At 43.3% G+C, this 18,340-nt stretch overlaps 2 protein-coding genes across 13 annotated transcripts in view; one reads left to right on the top strand and one right to left on the bottom strand.

Moving 5' to 3' along the window:
* Positions 1-6,457, bottom strand: part of LOC101014061 (cell cycle progression protein 1) — a 90,282-nt gene extending 83,825 nt beyond the window's left edge. For 4 of the 12 annotated variants that reach the window (XM_009210218.2, XM_017960634.2, XM_017960642.2 and 1 more), the window contains exon 1: positions 6,170-6,457. The gene's annotated coding sequence lies outside the window, so the exon portion shown is untranslated. Of the gene's footprint in view, positions 1-5,794 lie in introns of all 12 variants that reach the window. The other 8 variants (XR_004181717.1, XM_021940587.2, XM_021940583.2 and 5 more) reach the window with 5 other exon arrangements.
* On the top strand, positions 6,456-11,597 carry CUNH15orf65 (chromosome unknown C15orf65 homolog). The gene is made up of 2 exons (XM_003900974.4): positions 6,456-6,740; positions 11,111-11,597. The coding sequence occupies exons 1-2, from the start codon at positions 6,723-6,725 to the stop codon at positions 11,456-11,458; spliced, it is 366 nt and encodes a 121-aa protein (XP_003901023.1). The 5' UTR covers positions 6,456-6,722; the 3' UTR covers positions 11,459-11,597.
* The last annotated feature ends 6,743 nt before the right edge of the window (positions 11,598-18,340 follow it).

The raw sequence follows: 18,340 nt of genomic DNA on the forward strand, positions 1-18,340 counted from the left end.
CTGTAATCCCAGCTACTCGGGAGGCTGAGGCAGGAGAATGGCGTGAACCCGGGAGGCGGAGCTTACAGTGAGCCTAGATCACGCCCCTGCACTCCAGCCTGGGCGACAGAGCAAGACTCCGTCTAAAAAAGAAAAAAAAAGAAAAAAAAAAAGATCCATTTGAGTATTAAAAACAATAGCTACTTCCTATTGTCAAACTAGACTGATGACCTTTCTTACACTTATAGAAGTGAGATTAAAACAAATCAAAACCAAAATTAAAAGCTCAATCACAGAAGTACACTCCAGTTTCGGGACATTCAATGCAACAGAGTGCAAAGTCACAGTCAGGAGAGGAGCCGCGTTTCCTTCAGTCTGGAAAAAGCCACCAAGTTCTACCAAGAAACCAAATGAATACCCCACTTGACTTTTTTTCTTCATCAAACTTCCCAGTCAAAAAGTATTTATCCCATCATCACACTTCAAATATATAAGTGCTTCATGTAAATGCACTTATGCAGTACAATAACACTTCACCTGAGTAGGTAACTCCGCGACTTACAAAGCAATTTCATTTTCGTATCTGATTTCATCATCACAAATACCCCCATAAAGGCAGCTTGCTATTATTTACAAATTCCAAATGAAAATGAACAGAAAATTATAAATAATCACTTGCTCAACATCATTAAAAAGTCTCTGATTTCCAACCCAATGCTCTTTTTACATTTCAACACGCTGGCAATATGAACCAGAAGTAAGATTTTGTAAGATTTTAAAAGAATAGTGATTTAGATAAGTACTGAAAAAAAAAAAAAAAAAAAAAAAAAAAAATTTCAGGCTTCCTGTGATGACAGAAAAAAAAAAACTTAACTCACACTTCTTATTTTCTAATACTTCCTCAGGTAATTCAAGAGCTTTCCACACATTAAATGCCCTTTGGGGAAAAAAATCCCTTTATTCATCACTTAATTGTAATCCTTCCCATATTATAGGGCTGAATTTAATCTTAGAACTCAAATTGAGAGAAAATACGGCCAAGTTTATCTGGTACAATACATTGCAAACGACCTTTGAAACCAAGTGTTTTAGCCTAGTTAAAATTATGGAACTGTCAGGAAGGAAATGTGTGAAAATGTAATCCTTTATCACTGACAATACTGCAACTTCCTCATCTTCACCACAAAGAAACAAACATAATTCAGCCTCCAACAGTTCTGCATTGTTAGATGAGTCTGCATTTTTTGTTTAAAGTACCTTGGGCTTAACAGGCCTTGCTGCTGTGTTCATGTTCTTAACATGTTCAAAAACGACTACTTCCATGATTTTAGCAGTTCATATACACCTAATTTTTTAAAGTCTTTCTTTATCTTGAATAAGAATATAATTATACAACCCATACAACAACACACTGTGGAAGGAGTTAGTAAATCAGACACGTTAATCAATTTGGAATTTTTCTTATGCCCTGTGAATAGACCCAAAGCCTAATAACATATTGAGCCAACTCAGTACACAGAATATACAAAATTATAAGATAAAAAAATATTGAAAAGAAACTGACATTTGCAGTAGGCAAGCTCCAAAGAAGGCAACGTAAGAAAATAAAGTATGAACACCGTAACCTGAAAAACAACAGTGTTAAAAGTGTTTTTTCTAAAACACTTGAATAGATTTTTTTTTAATCAAGTGTCAACTGACACTTGGCGTTAAGGTAAACCCCCTTAATTTTTAAGAGGCAGATAGTAGCAAAAAAAATGTACTGTATATTAATATGGAAAAACAATGTAGCCCTTTACAACAGAAAACAAAATGTGGACTAACGATTGATTACACTATTTACCAGTCCATATCCAATATAACCATAACAAAAAATAAAACAAAAACAGACATAAGCCAAAATATCAAACATATAAAACATGGTACTCAAAGTGATTCAATGTTAACAAGTTTAAGATTGTCCAGCCTTAAGTGAAGAAAAGCTAAGCACTTTTGCCTCTGATTTCACTGTACAGGGTGAAAAGAAACCAGATCAAAAGATGGGATGCATAGGCCAGACATGGAGTTCTCATGCCTGTATCCAACCCTGGGAGACTAAGGCAGGAAAATCGCTTGAACCCAGGAGTTCAGAGACCAGCCTGGGCAACATAGCAAGACCCTGCTTCTATATAACATTTTAAAATTAGGGCCGGGCGCGGTGGCTCACACCTGTAATCCCAGCACTTTGGGAGGCCCAGGCAAGTGGATCACAAGTTCAGGAGATCGAGACCATCCTGGCCATCATGGTGAAATCCAACCTCTACTAAAAATACAAAACTTAGCCAGGCATGGTGGTGTGTGCCTGTAATCTCAGCTACTCGGGACGCTGACGCCAAGAGAATTGCTTGAACCTGGGAGGTGGAGGTTACAGTGAGCTGAGATCACGCCTGGGTGACAGAGTGAGACTCCATCTCAAAGAAAAAAAAAGAAAAAACTTAAAAAATTAGGCTGGGTACAGTGGCTCACACCTGTAATCCCAGCACTTTGGGAGGCCAAGGTGGACAGATCACTTGAGGCCAGGACTTCACAACCAGCCTGGCCAACATGGCAAAATCCAGTCTCTACTAAAAATACAAAAATTAGGTCGGAGCAGTGGTTCACACCTGTAATCCCAGCACTTTGGGAGGCCGAGGCGGGTGGACCACCAGAGGTCGGGAGTTCGAGACCAGCCTGACCAACATGGAAAAACTCTGTCTCTACTAAAAATACAAAATTAGCCGGGCGTGGTGGCGCATGCCTGTAATCCCAGCTACTCAGGAAACTGAGACGGGAGAATCACTTGAACCCAGGGGGCGGAGGTTGCGGTGAGCTAAGATCTTGCCACAGCACTCCAGCCTAGGCAACAAGAGCGAAACTCCATCACAAAAAAAAAAAAAAATTAGAGGGGCATGGTGTCACATGTCTGTAATCCCAGCTACTCGGAGGCTACGGCACAAGAATCATGCTTGAACCCAGCTTGAATCACACTGTAATCCCAGCTACTAGGAGGCAGAGGTTGCAGTGAGCCAAGGCTGAGCTACCATATAATAGAGCAGGATTCTGTCTCAAAAAAAATACATTAAACAGACCTAGGCCTGGTGACATGTGCCTGTGGCCCCAGCTATTTGGGAGGCTGGGTTGGGAGGATCACTTGAGCCCAGAAGACTGCAGTAACTCGTGTCCAGGCCACTGCACTCCAGACTAGGTGACAGAGCAAGACATCTTCTCCAAAAAATAAAATGAGATCTACAAATGCTACTAATTGTCAGATCTGTTATTTTCTTCCAGTCCAACTAATTCATTTATTGTCCCTACTCTCCAAATAATTTACGCTTAAATTAATATAGTCTGCAGATGTAACAACAGGGACTTTGCCTGTGTTTTTTACTGTTACTGCTTATTTGGATTTTTTGAGATAGTCTCATTCTGTCACCCAGGCTAGAGTGCAGTGGCATGATCTTGGCTCACTGCAACTTCTGCCTCCCAGGTTCAAGCGATTCTACTGCCTCAGCCTCCCAAATAGCTGGGATTACAGGCACCTGCCACCACGCCCGGCTAATTTTTGTATTTTTAGTCAAGATGGGGTTTTAGCCGGGCGCGGTGGCTCACGCCTGTAATCCCAGCACTTTGGGAGGGTGAGGCGGGCGGATCACGAGGTCAGGAGATCGAGATCATAGTGAAACCCTGTCTCTACTAAAAATACAAAAAATTGGCTGGGCGCGGTGGCTCAAGCCTGCAATCCCAGCACTTTGGGAGGCCGAGATGGGCGGATCACGAGGTCAGGAGATCGAGACCATCCTGGCTAACACGGTGAAACCCCGTCTCTACTAAAAACATAAAAAATGAGCCGGGCGTGGTGGCGGCGCCTCTGGTCCCAGCTACTCGGGAGGCTGAGGCAGGAGAATGGCGGGAACCCGGGAGGCGGAGCTTGCAGTGAGCTGAGATCCGGCCACTGCACTCCAGCCTGGGCGACAGAGCGAGACCCCGTCTAAAAAAAAAAAAAAAAAAAGACGGGTTTTTGCCATGTTGGCCAGGCTGGTCTTGAAGTCCTGACCTCAAGTGATCTGCCTGCCTTGGCTTCCCAAAGTCCTGGGATTACAGGCATAAACCACCGCAGTAGGCCCTTATTTTCTTTTTAAAGTAATGTTCACAGAGTCCATAACTGGAATTGCTGCCTTTTTTTTTTTTTTTTTGCATAAGGGGGGTGCTTTCCACTAGAAAGTGAAAAAAATGATATACAAACTCTCAAAGTGCTGTTAATACTTGCATCCTTTTTTAAAAGTTTTTTCTACAGAAAACTTGAAAAGTACAGGAAAGTACAAGAAAAATCATTTCTAGTTTCACTATCTACACTTTCATAAGTGTGAATAGCCTTTATTTCTTTTCTGGTTTTTTTTTTTTTGGTTTTTGGTTTTTTGTTTTTTTTTTGAGATAGTCTCACTGTGTCACCCAGATTGGAGTGCAGTGGCCAGATCTTGGCTCACTGCAACCTCCACCTCCGGGTTCAAGTAATTCTCCTGCCTCAGCCTCCCAAGTAGCTGGGATTACAGGCGCACGCCACCACGCCCAGCTAATTCTTGTATTTTTAGTAGAGACAGGTTTTCACCTTGTTGTCCAGGCTGGTCTCGAACTCCTGACCTCAGGTGATCCACCTGTATGGGCCTCCCAAAGTGCTGGGATTACAGGCATGAGCCACCGTTCTGGGCCCTTTAAGTCATTTCTAAAAGAATTATGTTCACTTTTTGTTCCATGGTTTACAAAATTGCAATTACACTATTTTCTAAATGGTTTTCATATAAGAACAAGTATTTCCCACACCTTTAAATTGTATTTGGGCTGATTTTTAATACTTTTTTGATTGAAATTCCGTCCTTAGCGTAAAAGGTTAAAAATTATGAATTAAGGCTGGGCGCGGGGGTTCACGCCTGTAATCCCAGCACTTTGGGAGGCCGAAGCCGGCGGATCACGAGGTCAGGAGTTCGAGACCAGCCTGGCCAACATGGTGAGACCCCCGTCTCTACTAAAAATACAAAAATTAGCCAGGCGTGGTGGCGGGCACCTGTAATCCCAGATACTCGGGAGGCTGAGGCAGGAGAATCGCTTGAAACCGGAAGGCAGAGGTTGCAGTGAGCCGAGATCGCGCCACTGCACTCCAGCCTGGGCAACAAGAGCGAAAGCCCGTCTCAAAAAAAAAAAAAAAATTATGCATAAAAATAATACCCTCACCATCTCCATCTTCCGCTATATGACCTGAGCTCAGAAAACAACAGTAAACCATTCACATTGGGTGTGTGTGATAAATACCCAGAGACGTGTGGGGCCCAATAAGATTCTAATCTTAAAAGATACGATGCGTTAATTGCGACATTTCAAGCACTAACCTGTAGACTGGAGGAGACAAATCTAAAATTCATAGTACTATAGTTAGCTATTCTAGCTACAAGAATTCCCCACTGTGTTTTTCAATAAAAGTAGAGCAGAACAGTACACATCTCATCACTCAACAAAATACCTTACTTGGAGCTCCCAATAGTGCTAAACATAACGCGTACAAGGCACTGCATAAGGCAGCTGCTAATGAGGACAAATCGGTTAGGAAGACCAAAGCTAAAGGAGGCCAGTGAGTTGGAGAAGGGTATGGAGAGGTATTTGATCATCATCAGGCTGGCGTGCCAGCGGAAGTAGCCGGGCATTACTTAATATTTAATCTTTCTATTCCTGACATCACGGGGGCTCAAACGTCATCAAAAGACAGGCTGGCATTAAACCCGGCAGGGTGACGCACATAACATCTTACCATATGGATTTTCATCAGTCCAGACCGACCAGCACCTCAGAGCCTGCCCAGTGAAGGAAGGAGGGTGCCCCAGGCCGTCCGCTCTCCCACTGTTGGCGCGCAGCTCAGTATAGCACACGGGGTTTGGAGGCTGCAAGACCACCGGACCGGATGCCCCAGGGGCCAGCTCGGGCCTCCGGGACTGTGGACTCGCGCACGGCCCGAGGAGGTCGCCCGTGCGGCCGCTGACGCCAGGCGTCAAGTCCCCGCCCGAGCAGCCCCAGCCTAGGAGGCGGACCACGCCACTGCTCCTCTACGGAGCCGAAGGTGTCGGCCAGGGACTCAGACAGTCGGCACAAACCCCCTCCCGGGGTCTAAGCCCTCCTAGTACAGTACCTGAAGGGGCAACGCCACCTCCGCCCAATTGTGCTGGCTGCCCCAGTGGCGGCGGTCACAGCTCGGGCGCCAATGACGCCTCTTATAAAAACAACAACCTGCTCGCAGGCGTCTGCAGCCCACAGGCGGTGACCGGCTGGGGGCCGCAGTGCATGCCGTGACGCGTAGTCCCGTTTGCGCCTCCTGCCAGGCACCGGTGAAGAGAAGAACTACCACTCCCGAAGAGGAGCGCAGGGCGCCGCCGGGCGGCTGCAGGAAGCTGGGCCGGGCGGCCGCAGATCCCCACAACATCCGGGAGCCGGCGACCACTTCCAGTTGCTATGGATACGAGTTGCAACCTCCAGAAAGGATTCGTGGTTTCACCGGGAAAACAACTCCCCGGATTAAACGGATAGGTTTACACATACTGATCCACCCAGCTATTCATCTTCTATTTGCTGCTTTAATTGGGTTGCGGTTAAAACGCCACGTCCCTAGGCGTTCACCGGCTTTCTTGCCATCTACTGCATGCAAACTGACTTTGCCGAAAAAATTAACAAAGAAAATAGCGAAAATGACAGACCGCGACTGGGTGAGTTTAGGCAGAGGGATAGATGTTTGGGAATGTTGGTATTCGTTGGTATAATTTGAGGCACCACCTACTCCTACCAATCCCAACCCCACAACCCCGAAAAACACTTTACAAGGCAGCTACTGAGCTTTTACATTTACACATGTAAATGTACGTTTCCTTAAATCCGAATAGCCTCTAAAGGTGTAAAGACCATCGGGATTGTATGCACTCATACCCTACTGCAAACTGTTAGTGATGGTTTTGAACAAGAAAAACGTACTTTGTTAATTGTATACTTAAATTGTACTTTGTCAAAGAAGGGAGTTGTTTTAAAAAAGGATATGGTGACCGGGCGCGGGGCTCACGCCTGCAATCCCAGTAATTTGGGAGGCCGAGGCGGGTGGATCACCTGAGGTCAGGAGTTCGAGACCAGCCGGACCTACATGATGAAACTCCGTCTCTACTAAATACAAAAAATTAGCCGGGAGAGATGGCGCGCGCCTGTAATCCTAGCTACTTGGGAGGCTGAGGCAGGAGAATCGCTTGAACCTGGGAGGCAGAGGTTGCAGTGAGATGAGACTGCGCCACTGAACTGCAGCCAGGGCAACAAGAGCGAAAGATATCTTACATTTATATTCACTCTTTACAGAAGCAATGAAAAGTTTAGGTTTCATTCTCTGTCCCCTAATTGTGGTAAAAGTAAATCAATAAATGAAAAAATAAATAATAAACGTAAACATTAGCAAGGAAGATGGTGGGCCTGAGCAGAGACAAAAGAGTGCCTCAAAATTAGACCTTTTTTATTTTTGCTTTTCTATTAACTATATTTAACATCAACAGTGACATCAAAAAAATCTTAATTTTATAGTTACAGCTTCTGCGATGGGCATTATTAACTAATGACTTGTTTTCATTTATCTTTTTAAGTATATATTTATCTATACCGAAGGACTTCAAAAAGTCAAGGTGGTCTGGCTTTCTCTAACTTTAACTGAAAATTAAATTACTAAGAAAGCTAATACCAGCTACTGGTAGATTTTTATACCTTTCAAGCCACTTTCACAGGCCAATTTTAAGATGTAATTTCTTCTGTAAAATTATTTACAATTTTAACCTTTTTATCATTTAATAAAAGTTGTTGACATATGTGGCAGATAATTTAAACTCATCCTTTTATCATTCTTTGTATTGGCTGTTTGTTTCGTTCTTAATTGTAGTCAGTTTGAACTCCACATTTTAAGAATATCAGGTTTGAAGAAGGTGAAACCCAAATAAGAAAACTGCAGTGGTTGTCTATGATGTAAAGTATAAAGCAATGGGCCTTTTGTTTCAGAATCTATAAACATTTGTGAATTATCCTGGAAATCTAAAAAAATTTTAATTTAGGATTTAACTTTTCCAGATTTTGCGGTACTAATTATGCCAACAAAGTTTATCAGCTAATTTGTCTTCTGTTTTGACTAGATTTCATTTTCTGCATTATGTTTTGAGCCAAAGCTGATTGGAATTCTAGAACCAGTAGTTAAGGAAGGTCATTTGATGACAAAAAGAGTTCTCAGCTGGGCGCTGTGGCTCACGCCTATAATCCCAGCATTTAGGACCCAGTATTTTGGGAGGCCGATGCAGGCGAATCACCTGAGGACAGGAGTTCGAGACCAGCCTGACCAACATGCAGAAACCCCATCTCTACTAAACATACAAAATTAGCTGGGTGTGGTGACGCATGCCTATAATCCCAGCTACCTGGGAGGCTGAGGCAAGAGAATCACTTGAACCGGGGAGGTGGAGGTTGCAGTGAGCCAAGATCATGCCATTGCACTCCAGCCTAGGCAACAAGAGTGAAACTCCATCTCAAAAAAAAAAAAAGAGTTCTCAGTGACTGAAGGAGATAGTATTAATAACAACAACAAATCTACAAGTTGCCCTGGGCAACCTGCTTAGGTGCCCATAAAAGTAAATTACAGTGGTACTTTTCCCCACAAGTCACAGGGCCACCACCTTCTACCTATAAAGCTTTCCCCTGTGCTGAGGAAACCTAGAAAATTGGAGAAAAGCTGATCAGTTGAGATACCATCAAAATTTTATGATTCTTATGATTTACTATTATCCAGTATCTGTGTTGTTAATATTTAAAACAAATTAATAAGCAGTATCAAAAAGAATAAACAGCAAGATCTGATGAGAATAACATTGATGACGCTTAGTGAACCTGAGTTCTATTTCCAGCTTTGCCAACTACAAACGTATGAGTATTAAGTGAATATTAGCAAACCATATTTGCTAATATAAGGTGTTATTAACCTGTAAATTTCAGAACTGATTCTGGAAGATCATACATTGAGGTAAACCTGCAAAAAAGAAAATAATAAAATCTGGTGAGGCCTGGTGGCTCATGACTGTAGTCCCAGCACTTTGGAAAGCCGAGGCAGGCAGATCATCTGAGGTCAGGAGTTCAAGAACAGCCTGACCAACATGGTGAAACCCCATTTCTACTAAAAACACAAAAATTAGCCAGGTGTGTTGGCAGGCACCTGTAGTCCCAGCTACTCTGGAGGCTGAGGCAGGGGAATCACTTGAACCTGGGACACAGAGGTTACAATGAGCTGAGACTACACCACTGCACTCCAGCCTAGACGACAGAGCAAAACTCCATCTCAAAAAATAAAATAAAATAGTGATAAAAATTGATTTCATTTGGCCAGGCGCGGTGGCTCACACCTGTAATCCCAACATTTTGGGAAGCCGAGGCAGGTGGATCACTTGGTCAGGAGTCCAAGACCAGCCTGGCCATCATGGTGAACCCCCATCTCTACTAAAAATACAAAAATTAGGCTGGGAGGTAGTTCACACTTGTAATTCCAGCACTTTGGGAGGCTGAGGCGGGCGGATCACCTGAGGTTGGGAGTTCAAGACCAGGCTGACTAACATGGAGAAACCCCATCTCTACTAAAAATACAAAATTAGCTGGGCATGGTGGTACATGCCTGTAATCCCAGCTACTTGGGAGGCTGAGGCAGGAGAATTGCTTGAACCCGGGAGGCGGAGGTTGCAGTGAGCCAAGATTGCACCATTGCAGTCCAGCCTGGATGACAGAGCGAGACTCTGTCTCAAAAAAGAAACACACAAAACAAAACAAACAAATCTGCTCCATCTCCATGCTACCACCTACTATATATTGTCATCATTACTCACATGGACTATTGCAGCTCCTCACCACATTCACACAGGCCCTAACAACAGCCAAAGTAATTTTACTAGAATTATATTACATCATGTCACACCTCTCCTTAAAACCCTTCAATAGCTTTCCATTGCTTTTACAATAAAGGTTCAGATTTTAAACACAGTCAACAAAACCCTGAGAGATCTGACCCCTGGCTCTCTATTCTGATCTCATGACATTTTCACCCTAATTTATTTGACTTGCCATACTTTGTCCCCACCTCTATCTTTTACTTCCTTGCTTTATAGTCAATCTTAGATTGAATGGTACTTCATTGGCATGGCTTTCCCTAACCCCCAGCACTAGATTAGAACCCCCATTGTGTCTCCATTAATATGTTGTATTTTTTTTCTTCATAGCAGTTATCACAATTGTAATTATTCAGTTAGCTGTGTAATTAGTTGCTTAATGGCTGCCCACATACCCAGGCTAACCCTGGATGTTTATCTTTTTCCTTTTTCACTCTAAAATAAAGCTGTACTTCCTCTTCTAACTATGACTTTTCAGATTTTCCCTATGATTTACAGACTTTTCAATAAATTCTCATAGTTGTAGTACAGAATGTTTAAAAAGCTACCTTATGCATATTTTTGACAAGTTCACTCTGTGTACAGGTGTATGTGATTTTAAGGGTAGTCTTCAATGTCAAGAGAAGAGACCACCAAACAGGCTTTGTGTGAGCAATAAAGCTTTTTAATCACCTGGGTGCAGGCGGGCTGAGTCCGCGATCGGAGATAGGGGTGGGGCCGTTTTATAGGATTTGGGTTGGTAATGGAAAATTACAGACAAAGGGGGTTATTCTCTGGCGGGCAGGGGTGGGGGTCACAAGGTGCTCAGTGGGGGAGGTTCTGAGCCAGGAGAGTGAATGTCACAAGGTAATGTCATCAGTTAAGGCAGGAACCGGCCATTTTCACTTCTTTTGTGATTCTTCACTTGCTTCGGGCCATTTTCACTTCTTTTGTGGTTCTTCACTTGCTTCAGGCCATGTGGATGTATACGTGCAGGTCACAGGGGATATGATGGCTTAGCTTGGACTCAGAGGCCTGACATTCAATCCCCTCAAGAGAACAGAATTTCTAAAAAAGGGAAGTGGGTGGGACTGAATTTTATTTTATTTTTTTCAGAACTTTAAAATGGAGAATGATTTTATATGTTTGTTTTTTAGGACAAGAAAAGTACTTCACTTTCAAATTTAGACACAGAAATGAAATCTGAACAACTGCCTCCTTGTGTGAACCCTGGCAATCCTGTGTTTTCATGTATGTTGGATCCGAAGACACTCCAGACAGCCACCTCACTATCAAAACCTCAGATGATTATGTATAAAACCAATTCAAGTCATTATGGTGAATTTCTACCTATGCCACAGTTTTTCCCCTGCAAATATACTCCAAAGGAGCAAGTATTTTCAAGCCATATCAGAGCAACTGGATTTTATCAAAATAACACTCTAAATACTGCACCTGACAGAACCAGAACTCTTGATTTTCCTAATATTCAACACACTCTATGAAAATACATTTCTTTGTATATTGAAAAGAAAATATACTCGGGAAAAATGAGTGTTAAATCTAAGGGTAGAATACCTAATTGAGATAAAAAGTTTATAATCAATTTTTAAAATAAGTTAAATAAAGTATTTCAACTGATAACTGAATGACAATGACTTTTTAAATGAAAATATGTTCAAAATAGCAAAATAAAAGGTAGCAAGTGTTAGTCCATGTAATCCAAAAGCTTCAAAAGCCTTTCATATTTTATTTACTTATCTATTGAGTCTACTTATCAAGACAGAGGAACACGGGAGCTGTAAGAAAAAAAATGATTTAAGGAAGATTCTGACCAACAATTTCACACTTTGGTTTTTTTTTTGTTTTTTTTTGGTTTTTTTGAGATGGAGTCTCACTCTATTGCCCAGGGTGAAGGGCAATGGCGCGATCTTGGCTCACTGCAACCTCCGCCTCCCAGGTTCAAGCGATTCTTCTGCCTCAGCCTCCCGAGTAGCTGGGATTACAGGCACTCGCCACCATGCCCAGCTAATTTTTTGTATTTTTAGTAGAGATGGGGTTTCACCCTGTTAGCTAGGATGGTCTCAATCTCCTGACCTGGTGATCTGCCCACCTCGGCCTCCCAAAGTGCTGAGATTACAGGCGTGAGCCACTGTGCCTGGCCAACACACTTTTATTTTTTATTTTTGGAGACAGGGTTTCACCTTGTCACCCAAGCTGGTATGCAGTGTCATGATCATGGTTCATTGCAACCTTGGACTCCTGGGCTCAAACCATCCCCCACCTCAGCCTCTACTAGCTGGGACTACAGGCAGGAACAACATGCCCCCGGCTAATTTATAGGGGGGGTGGTGTGTGTGTGTAGATGGAGTTTCGCTGTGTTGCCCAGGCTGACCTCAAACTCCTGTCCTTAAGCTGTCATCCTGCCTTGGCCTCCTGAAGTGTTGGGATTACAGGAGTGAGCCATGCTGCCCAGCCAATTTCCCACTTTTAACATAATGTTAGTTCCCACTGCTAGGCTGGTGGAAGAGATAACTTGTAATTTATTGATTCATTCAGCAAATATTTTTTGAACCCTGACTGATGACAGACTGTACTATGCAAATAGAGGTACAGAAATAAAAGACAGTGATTTTTATTGTTTTAATTAACAATATTGGCCATGTGGTGGCTCACACCTGTAATCCCAGCACATTGAGAGGCCGGGGCAGGTGGATCACCTGAGGTCAGGAGTTCAAGACCAGCCTGGCGAACATGGTGAAACCCCATCTCAACTAAGATACAAAAAAATCAGCTGAGCATGGTGGCGGGTGCCTGTAATCCCAGCTACTTTGGGAGGCTGAGGCAGGAGAATCGCTTGAACCCGGGAGGTAGAGGTTGCAGTAAGCCGAGATCACGCCATTGGACTCCAGCCTGTGCAACAAGAGCAAAACTCTGTCTCAAAAAAAAAAAAAATATTTTGGGAGAATGAGATTAGCAAATTAATATGTGATAATTTTTGTAATGTAAAGTAGGCAGTATGTACAGGCCTTTCAGACATAGACAGAATTGCTCAAATTGAGACCAGAGAGATCAGGAGAAGTGACCTAGAGAAGATAAAGCTAAATCAAAGGAAGGTTATTCTAGGGAGAAGAAACTATGGATAAAAGTACAAAGATATGAGACAATGTGGTATATTTTTATAAATGCAATTAATTTTATATATCTTTAACATAGTGTGAGCAGTGGTAGGTGACAGGCTATACAATTCTTTAAAATCTCTGATTCTACTGCACACACAGATTTATTTCAGCTGCCATCTGTTTAAACCATATGTTGATAATTGGGTCTGAATATCTTTCTGGAAAAAAAAATCATTGTTATTTTCCCCTGTTGGTTTTATTTCAGGATATTACCATCAATTAGAAAGAATAAATTTGTGAGTCATTAGGGGATTATAAAAGTTGAATCTTCTAATCATAGAAGTTGCTTGATGTAAGGAAACAGCTCAAACTCTGCAGACTCATCAATTTCTTCCAATTACCCCCAAAACTGATAATTTGGTAATGGCACAATCAAGAAAAATTAATTTTTTTCACTTCCTCAAAACATCAAATAGTGAGGCACTGCACAAGATGTCCAAGTGAATTACGCAATAACGTTTTAGTTTATTAGCCTGTTTTTGCAGTATAAACCATACAAACAATTTTCCCCCTTCACTGTAGGTGCCCAATTCATGGCAAGTGAATTTACCTTTTTATATGTAGAATCTAACCTAAAATTCCTACCTATGGCAGTGGTGCACCGTTGGGTCACTTTTGTTGTTGCTAAAATTCTCAGGATTGGCTGGGCGCTGTGGCTTACGTCTGTAATCCCAGCATTTTGGGCGGGTGGATCACTTGAGGTCAGGAGGTCGAGACCAGCCTAGCCAACATGACGAAACCCAGTCTCTACTAAAAATACAAAAAATTAGCCAGGTATGGTGGCGTGTACCTATAGTCCCAGCTACTTGGGAGGCTGCGGCAGGAGAATCGCTTTAACCCAGGAGGCAGAGGTTGCAGTGAGCCAAGATCATACCACTGCACTGCAGCCTGGGCAACAGAGTGAGATTCTGTCTCAAAAAAAAAAAAAAAAAAAAAAATTCTTAGGATACTCCAGGCACAGTGGCTCACACTTAAAATCCCAGCACTTTTGGGAGGCCAAGGTGGGTGGATTACAGGAAGCCAGGAGTTCGAGACAAACCTGGGCAACATGGTGAGACCACATCTCTATTAAAAATACAAAAACTTAGCCAGGCATGGTGGTGCATGCCTGTAATCCCAGCTACACCAGAGCCCGAGGCAGGAGAATCTCTTCAACCTGGGAAGTGGAGGTTGCAGTGAGCTGAGATCACGCCACTGCACTCCAACCTGGGTGACAGAGGGAGACTTCATCTAAAATAATAATAAAATTGTCAGGATAAATAGCTGAAAATCAAGCATGTCATCTGGAATTTCATTATATACATAGTCATTCAGTGCCTATTAAAGTCCCAGGACTGGCTGGGCATGGTGGCTCATGCCTGTAATCCCAATACTTTGGGAGGCTGAGGCAGGCGGATCACCTGAGGTCAGGAGTTCCAGACCAGCCTGGACCAACATGGAGAAACCCCGTCTCTACTAAAAATACCAAAAAAAATTAGGTGGGCGTGGTGATGCATGCCTGTAATCCAAGCTATTCGGGAGGCTGAGGCAGGAGAATCTCTTGAACCCGGGAGGTGGAGGTTGCAGTGAGCCGATATCATGCCATTGCACTACAGCCTGGGCAACAAGAGGCAAATTCCGTCTCAAAAAAATAATAATAATAATAATAAGGTCCCAGGACTATACTAGGCACTAGAAGCTAGTCCTAATGGAGCTTAGATTCTAATGAATCCCAGCAGGAGGAAACAGACCAAAAAGCATGTATAAATATATATTTTTATATATTTATAAATAAAAATACACATTAATATATACATAAATAACATATATGAATATATATTTACATAGTTACCTATGTTCTATACCTAGTGGTAAGTATTATGGGAAAAAACATAAAATAGAGTTAGGAGGAAAGCGAGTACTTCAGCAAGGAATTACTTTAGGTAGGTTGGAAAGGGAAGGCTTCTGATAAGGTGATGTCTGACCACACCCTCTGAAGGAGGTGAAGAGAATATCTGAGGACAGTCAAGTTGATGTAGGGCAATTGAATATACAAGTTGAATTCAAGAGAGAAGTCCAAGTTGAAGATAATCAATTTGAACCACACGTTATTTAAAACGATTAAATCAGACAAGACTACAAAGTGTAGGTAAACAGACCTGAGGACTATGCTTTAGGGAAAACCACCATTTAGAGGTCAAGGCAAAGAACAAGAAGAAACAAATGAGATCAAGAAGGAGTGACTAGTGAAGAAAGGAAATTAGAAGACTGTGAGGCCTGGAAGCCAAGCTGGTTTCAAGGAGAGGAACTGGCCCAGCAGTGTGAAATTATCTTGGGAAATAGCATATGAATTGAGAACTGACCTTTGATGAGGCAAAGCAGAGGTCATGGATGACTTCAAACAAAAGTATTTCAACAAGGCCAGGCGGGAAGGCTCACACCTGTAATCCCGGCACTTTGGAAGGCTGAGGTGGGCAGGTGGCCTGAGGTCAGGCGTTTGAGACCAACCTGGCCAACATGGTGAAAACCTGTCTCTACTAAAAATACAAAAATTAGCTGGGCGTGATGGCGGACACCTGTAATTCCAGCTGGGCGTGATGGCGGACACCTGTAATTCCAGCTACTTGGGAGGCTGAGGCAGGAGAATCGCTTGAACCTAGGAGGCAGAGTTTGCAGTGAGCCAAATCACGACATTGCACTCCAGCCAGGGTGACGAGCGAAACTCTGCCTCAAAAATAAATAAATAAATAAGTATTCCTCTCTACAACAAGAAGCGGTAGAGAGGAAAACTTTATTGGAATAAGAAAGAGCCGAAGAACTCAAAACTAATTTTAAGTAATTTTGCTGCACACTGAACAGATAAATGGGGCAATAGCTAGATGTTGAGCCAAAGGTTTCTTGTCGTTTTTTTAAAGATAGGATATAATATAGCATATTTTCTACTCTTTTTGAGTCAGCGTCTCCCTCTGTCACCCAGGCTGGAGTACAATGACACAATCACAGCTCACTGTAACCTCAACCTCAACCTTGACTTCCCCAGCTCAAGCGATTTTCCAACCTCAGCCTCCCAAGTAGCTAGGACTACAGTCATGCACCACCATGCCTGGCTAACTTTTTTTCTATTTTTTGTAGAGATGGGGGTCTCACTATGTTGCTTAGGTTAGTCTTGGACTCCTGGGCTCAAATTATCCTCCCACCTCCTCCCAAGTGCTGGGATTATAGGCGTGACCCACCACCTCCCGAAGTGTTGGGATTATGGGTGTAAACCACCGTGCTGACCAGAGTATTTGTATTCTGATGAGAACACATTTTGAGAACTGCTGACCTACAGCAATCAGATGTAGATAGCTGAAGATAGATGTAGATAGCTGAAGATAGATGTAGATAGCTGAAGATACTAGAGAGTAATGTTAGTCCTTAATATGCACTAAAAAGCTAAAGCAAAGCCAGGGCGGTGGCTCATACCTGCAATGTCAGCACTTTGGGAGGCCAAGGCAGGTGGATCACTTAAGATCAGGAGTGTGAAACCAGCCTGGCCAATTGGTAAAACATTGTCTCTATTAAAAAATACAAAAATAGGCCAGGCACGGTGTCTCACGCCTGTAATCCCAGCACTTTGGGAGGCCAAGGCAGGCAAATCACCTGAGGTCAGGAGTTTTGAGACCAGCCTGGCCAACATGGTGAAAAGCTGTCTCTACTAAAAATACCAAAATTAGCCAGGCTTGGTGGCACATGCCTGTAATCTCAGCTACTCGGGAGGCTGAGGCAGGAGAATCACTTGAACCCAGAAGGCGGAGGTTGCAGTAAGCCTAGATCATGCCACTGCACTCTAGTCTGAGTGACAAAGCAAGACTCCATCACACACACACAAAACAGACTATTAGTTCATGGGGACACCACCCTCTTGAAAAGACTAAAGCTGTTAATACAGAAGTGAGTTAGTTATTGCAGGACTGGGTTAGTTATAAAAGACAGGAGTTCAGCCCCCTTTTCCTTTCCTCTCTTTCTTGCATGCTGTCTTACTATGTGATACCTTCTGCCACGTTATCATATAGCAAGAAGGGCTTCACCAGATGCATGTAGTCCCTCGATCTTGACCTCCCAGCCTCTAGAACCATGAACCAAATAAATCTCTGTCCGTTATAAATTACCTAGTCTGTGGTATTCTGATACAGCAGTGGAAAATGAAGTAAGGCACCTACTTTTTCCCTAGATGGTATGTGCAAAATCCTTTGCCCTTATTTCCCACATGGATGAAATTTGTTGGAAAGCACCTGGCTTGCTAGTGATTAAGAGGTCTCTCCTTGACCAAACTCTAGATAGGCTCCTGTAAACCACTTTTTTGACTAGGCCCCATCCTGGCACCTTGCTCTTCGTCCAGGCTGGAGTACAGTGGCATGATCTCAGCTCACTGCAACCTCTGTCTCCAAGGTTCAAGGGTTCTCCTGCCTCACCCTCCTGAGTAGCTGGGATTATAGGCACGCGACACCACGCCAGGCTAAGTTTTATATTTTCAGTAGAGACAGGGTTTCACCATGTTGGTCAAGCTGGTCTCCATCTCCTGACTTCATGATCCACCTGCCTTAGCCTCCCAAACTGCTGGGATTACAGGCGTGAGACACTGTGCCCGGCTGTACCTTGCTTTTTTTTTTTTTTTTTGAGATGGAGTTTTGTTCTTGTTGCCCAGGCTGGAGTGCAATGGCGCATTCTCGGCTCACCACAACCTTCACCTCCCGGGTTCAAGCAATTCTCCAGGCTCAGCCTCCTGAGTAGCTGGGATTACAGGCATGTGCCACCACAACTGGCTAATTTTGTATTGTTAGTAGAGATGGGGTTTCTCCATGTTGGTCAGGCTGATCTTGAACTCCCGACCTCAGGTGATCCACCCACCTCGGCCTCCCAAAGTGCTGGGATTACAGGCGTGAGCCATCATGCCCAGCCATGTACCTTGCTCCTAAGAGCCCAGTCATGGCAAGAGTCCTGCCAAGTTCCTTTAGCCAGAATCCCCACCATCAATATCTGATCACCCTTGATATTTGACCAGATTCCTCATTCCCTACAACCGCCCCCACCCGCCGCCGGTAATACCTGATCAACCTGGCCTGTCTTCAGCAAGAATCCTATTAGGTCAATCTAACCAAAATTCCTCTATCCCTAATGTTTTCTCTTAGTAATTTTTCATCCACTGACCACCTTCATTACCCAACCTACTCCTTGGCTATAAAT

This window comes from Papio anubis, unplaced genomic scaffold, assembly GCF_008728515.1.
Source record: "Papio anubis isolate 15944 unplaced genomic scaffold, Panubis1.0 scaffold59, whole genome shotgun sequence".
NCBI lineage: Eukaryota > Metazoa > Chordata > Mammalia > Primates > Cercopithecidae > Papio > Papio anubis.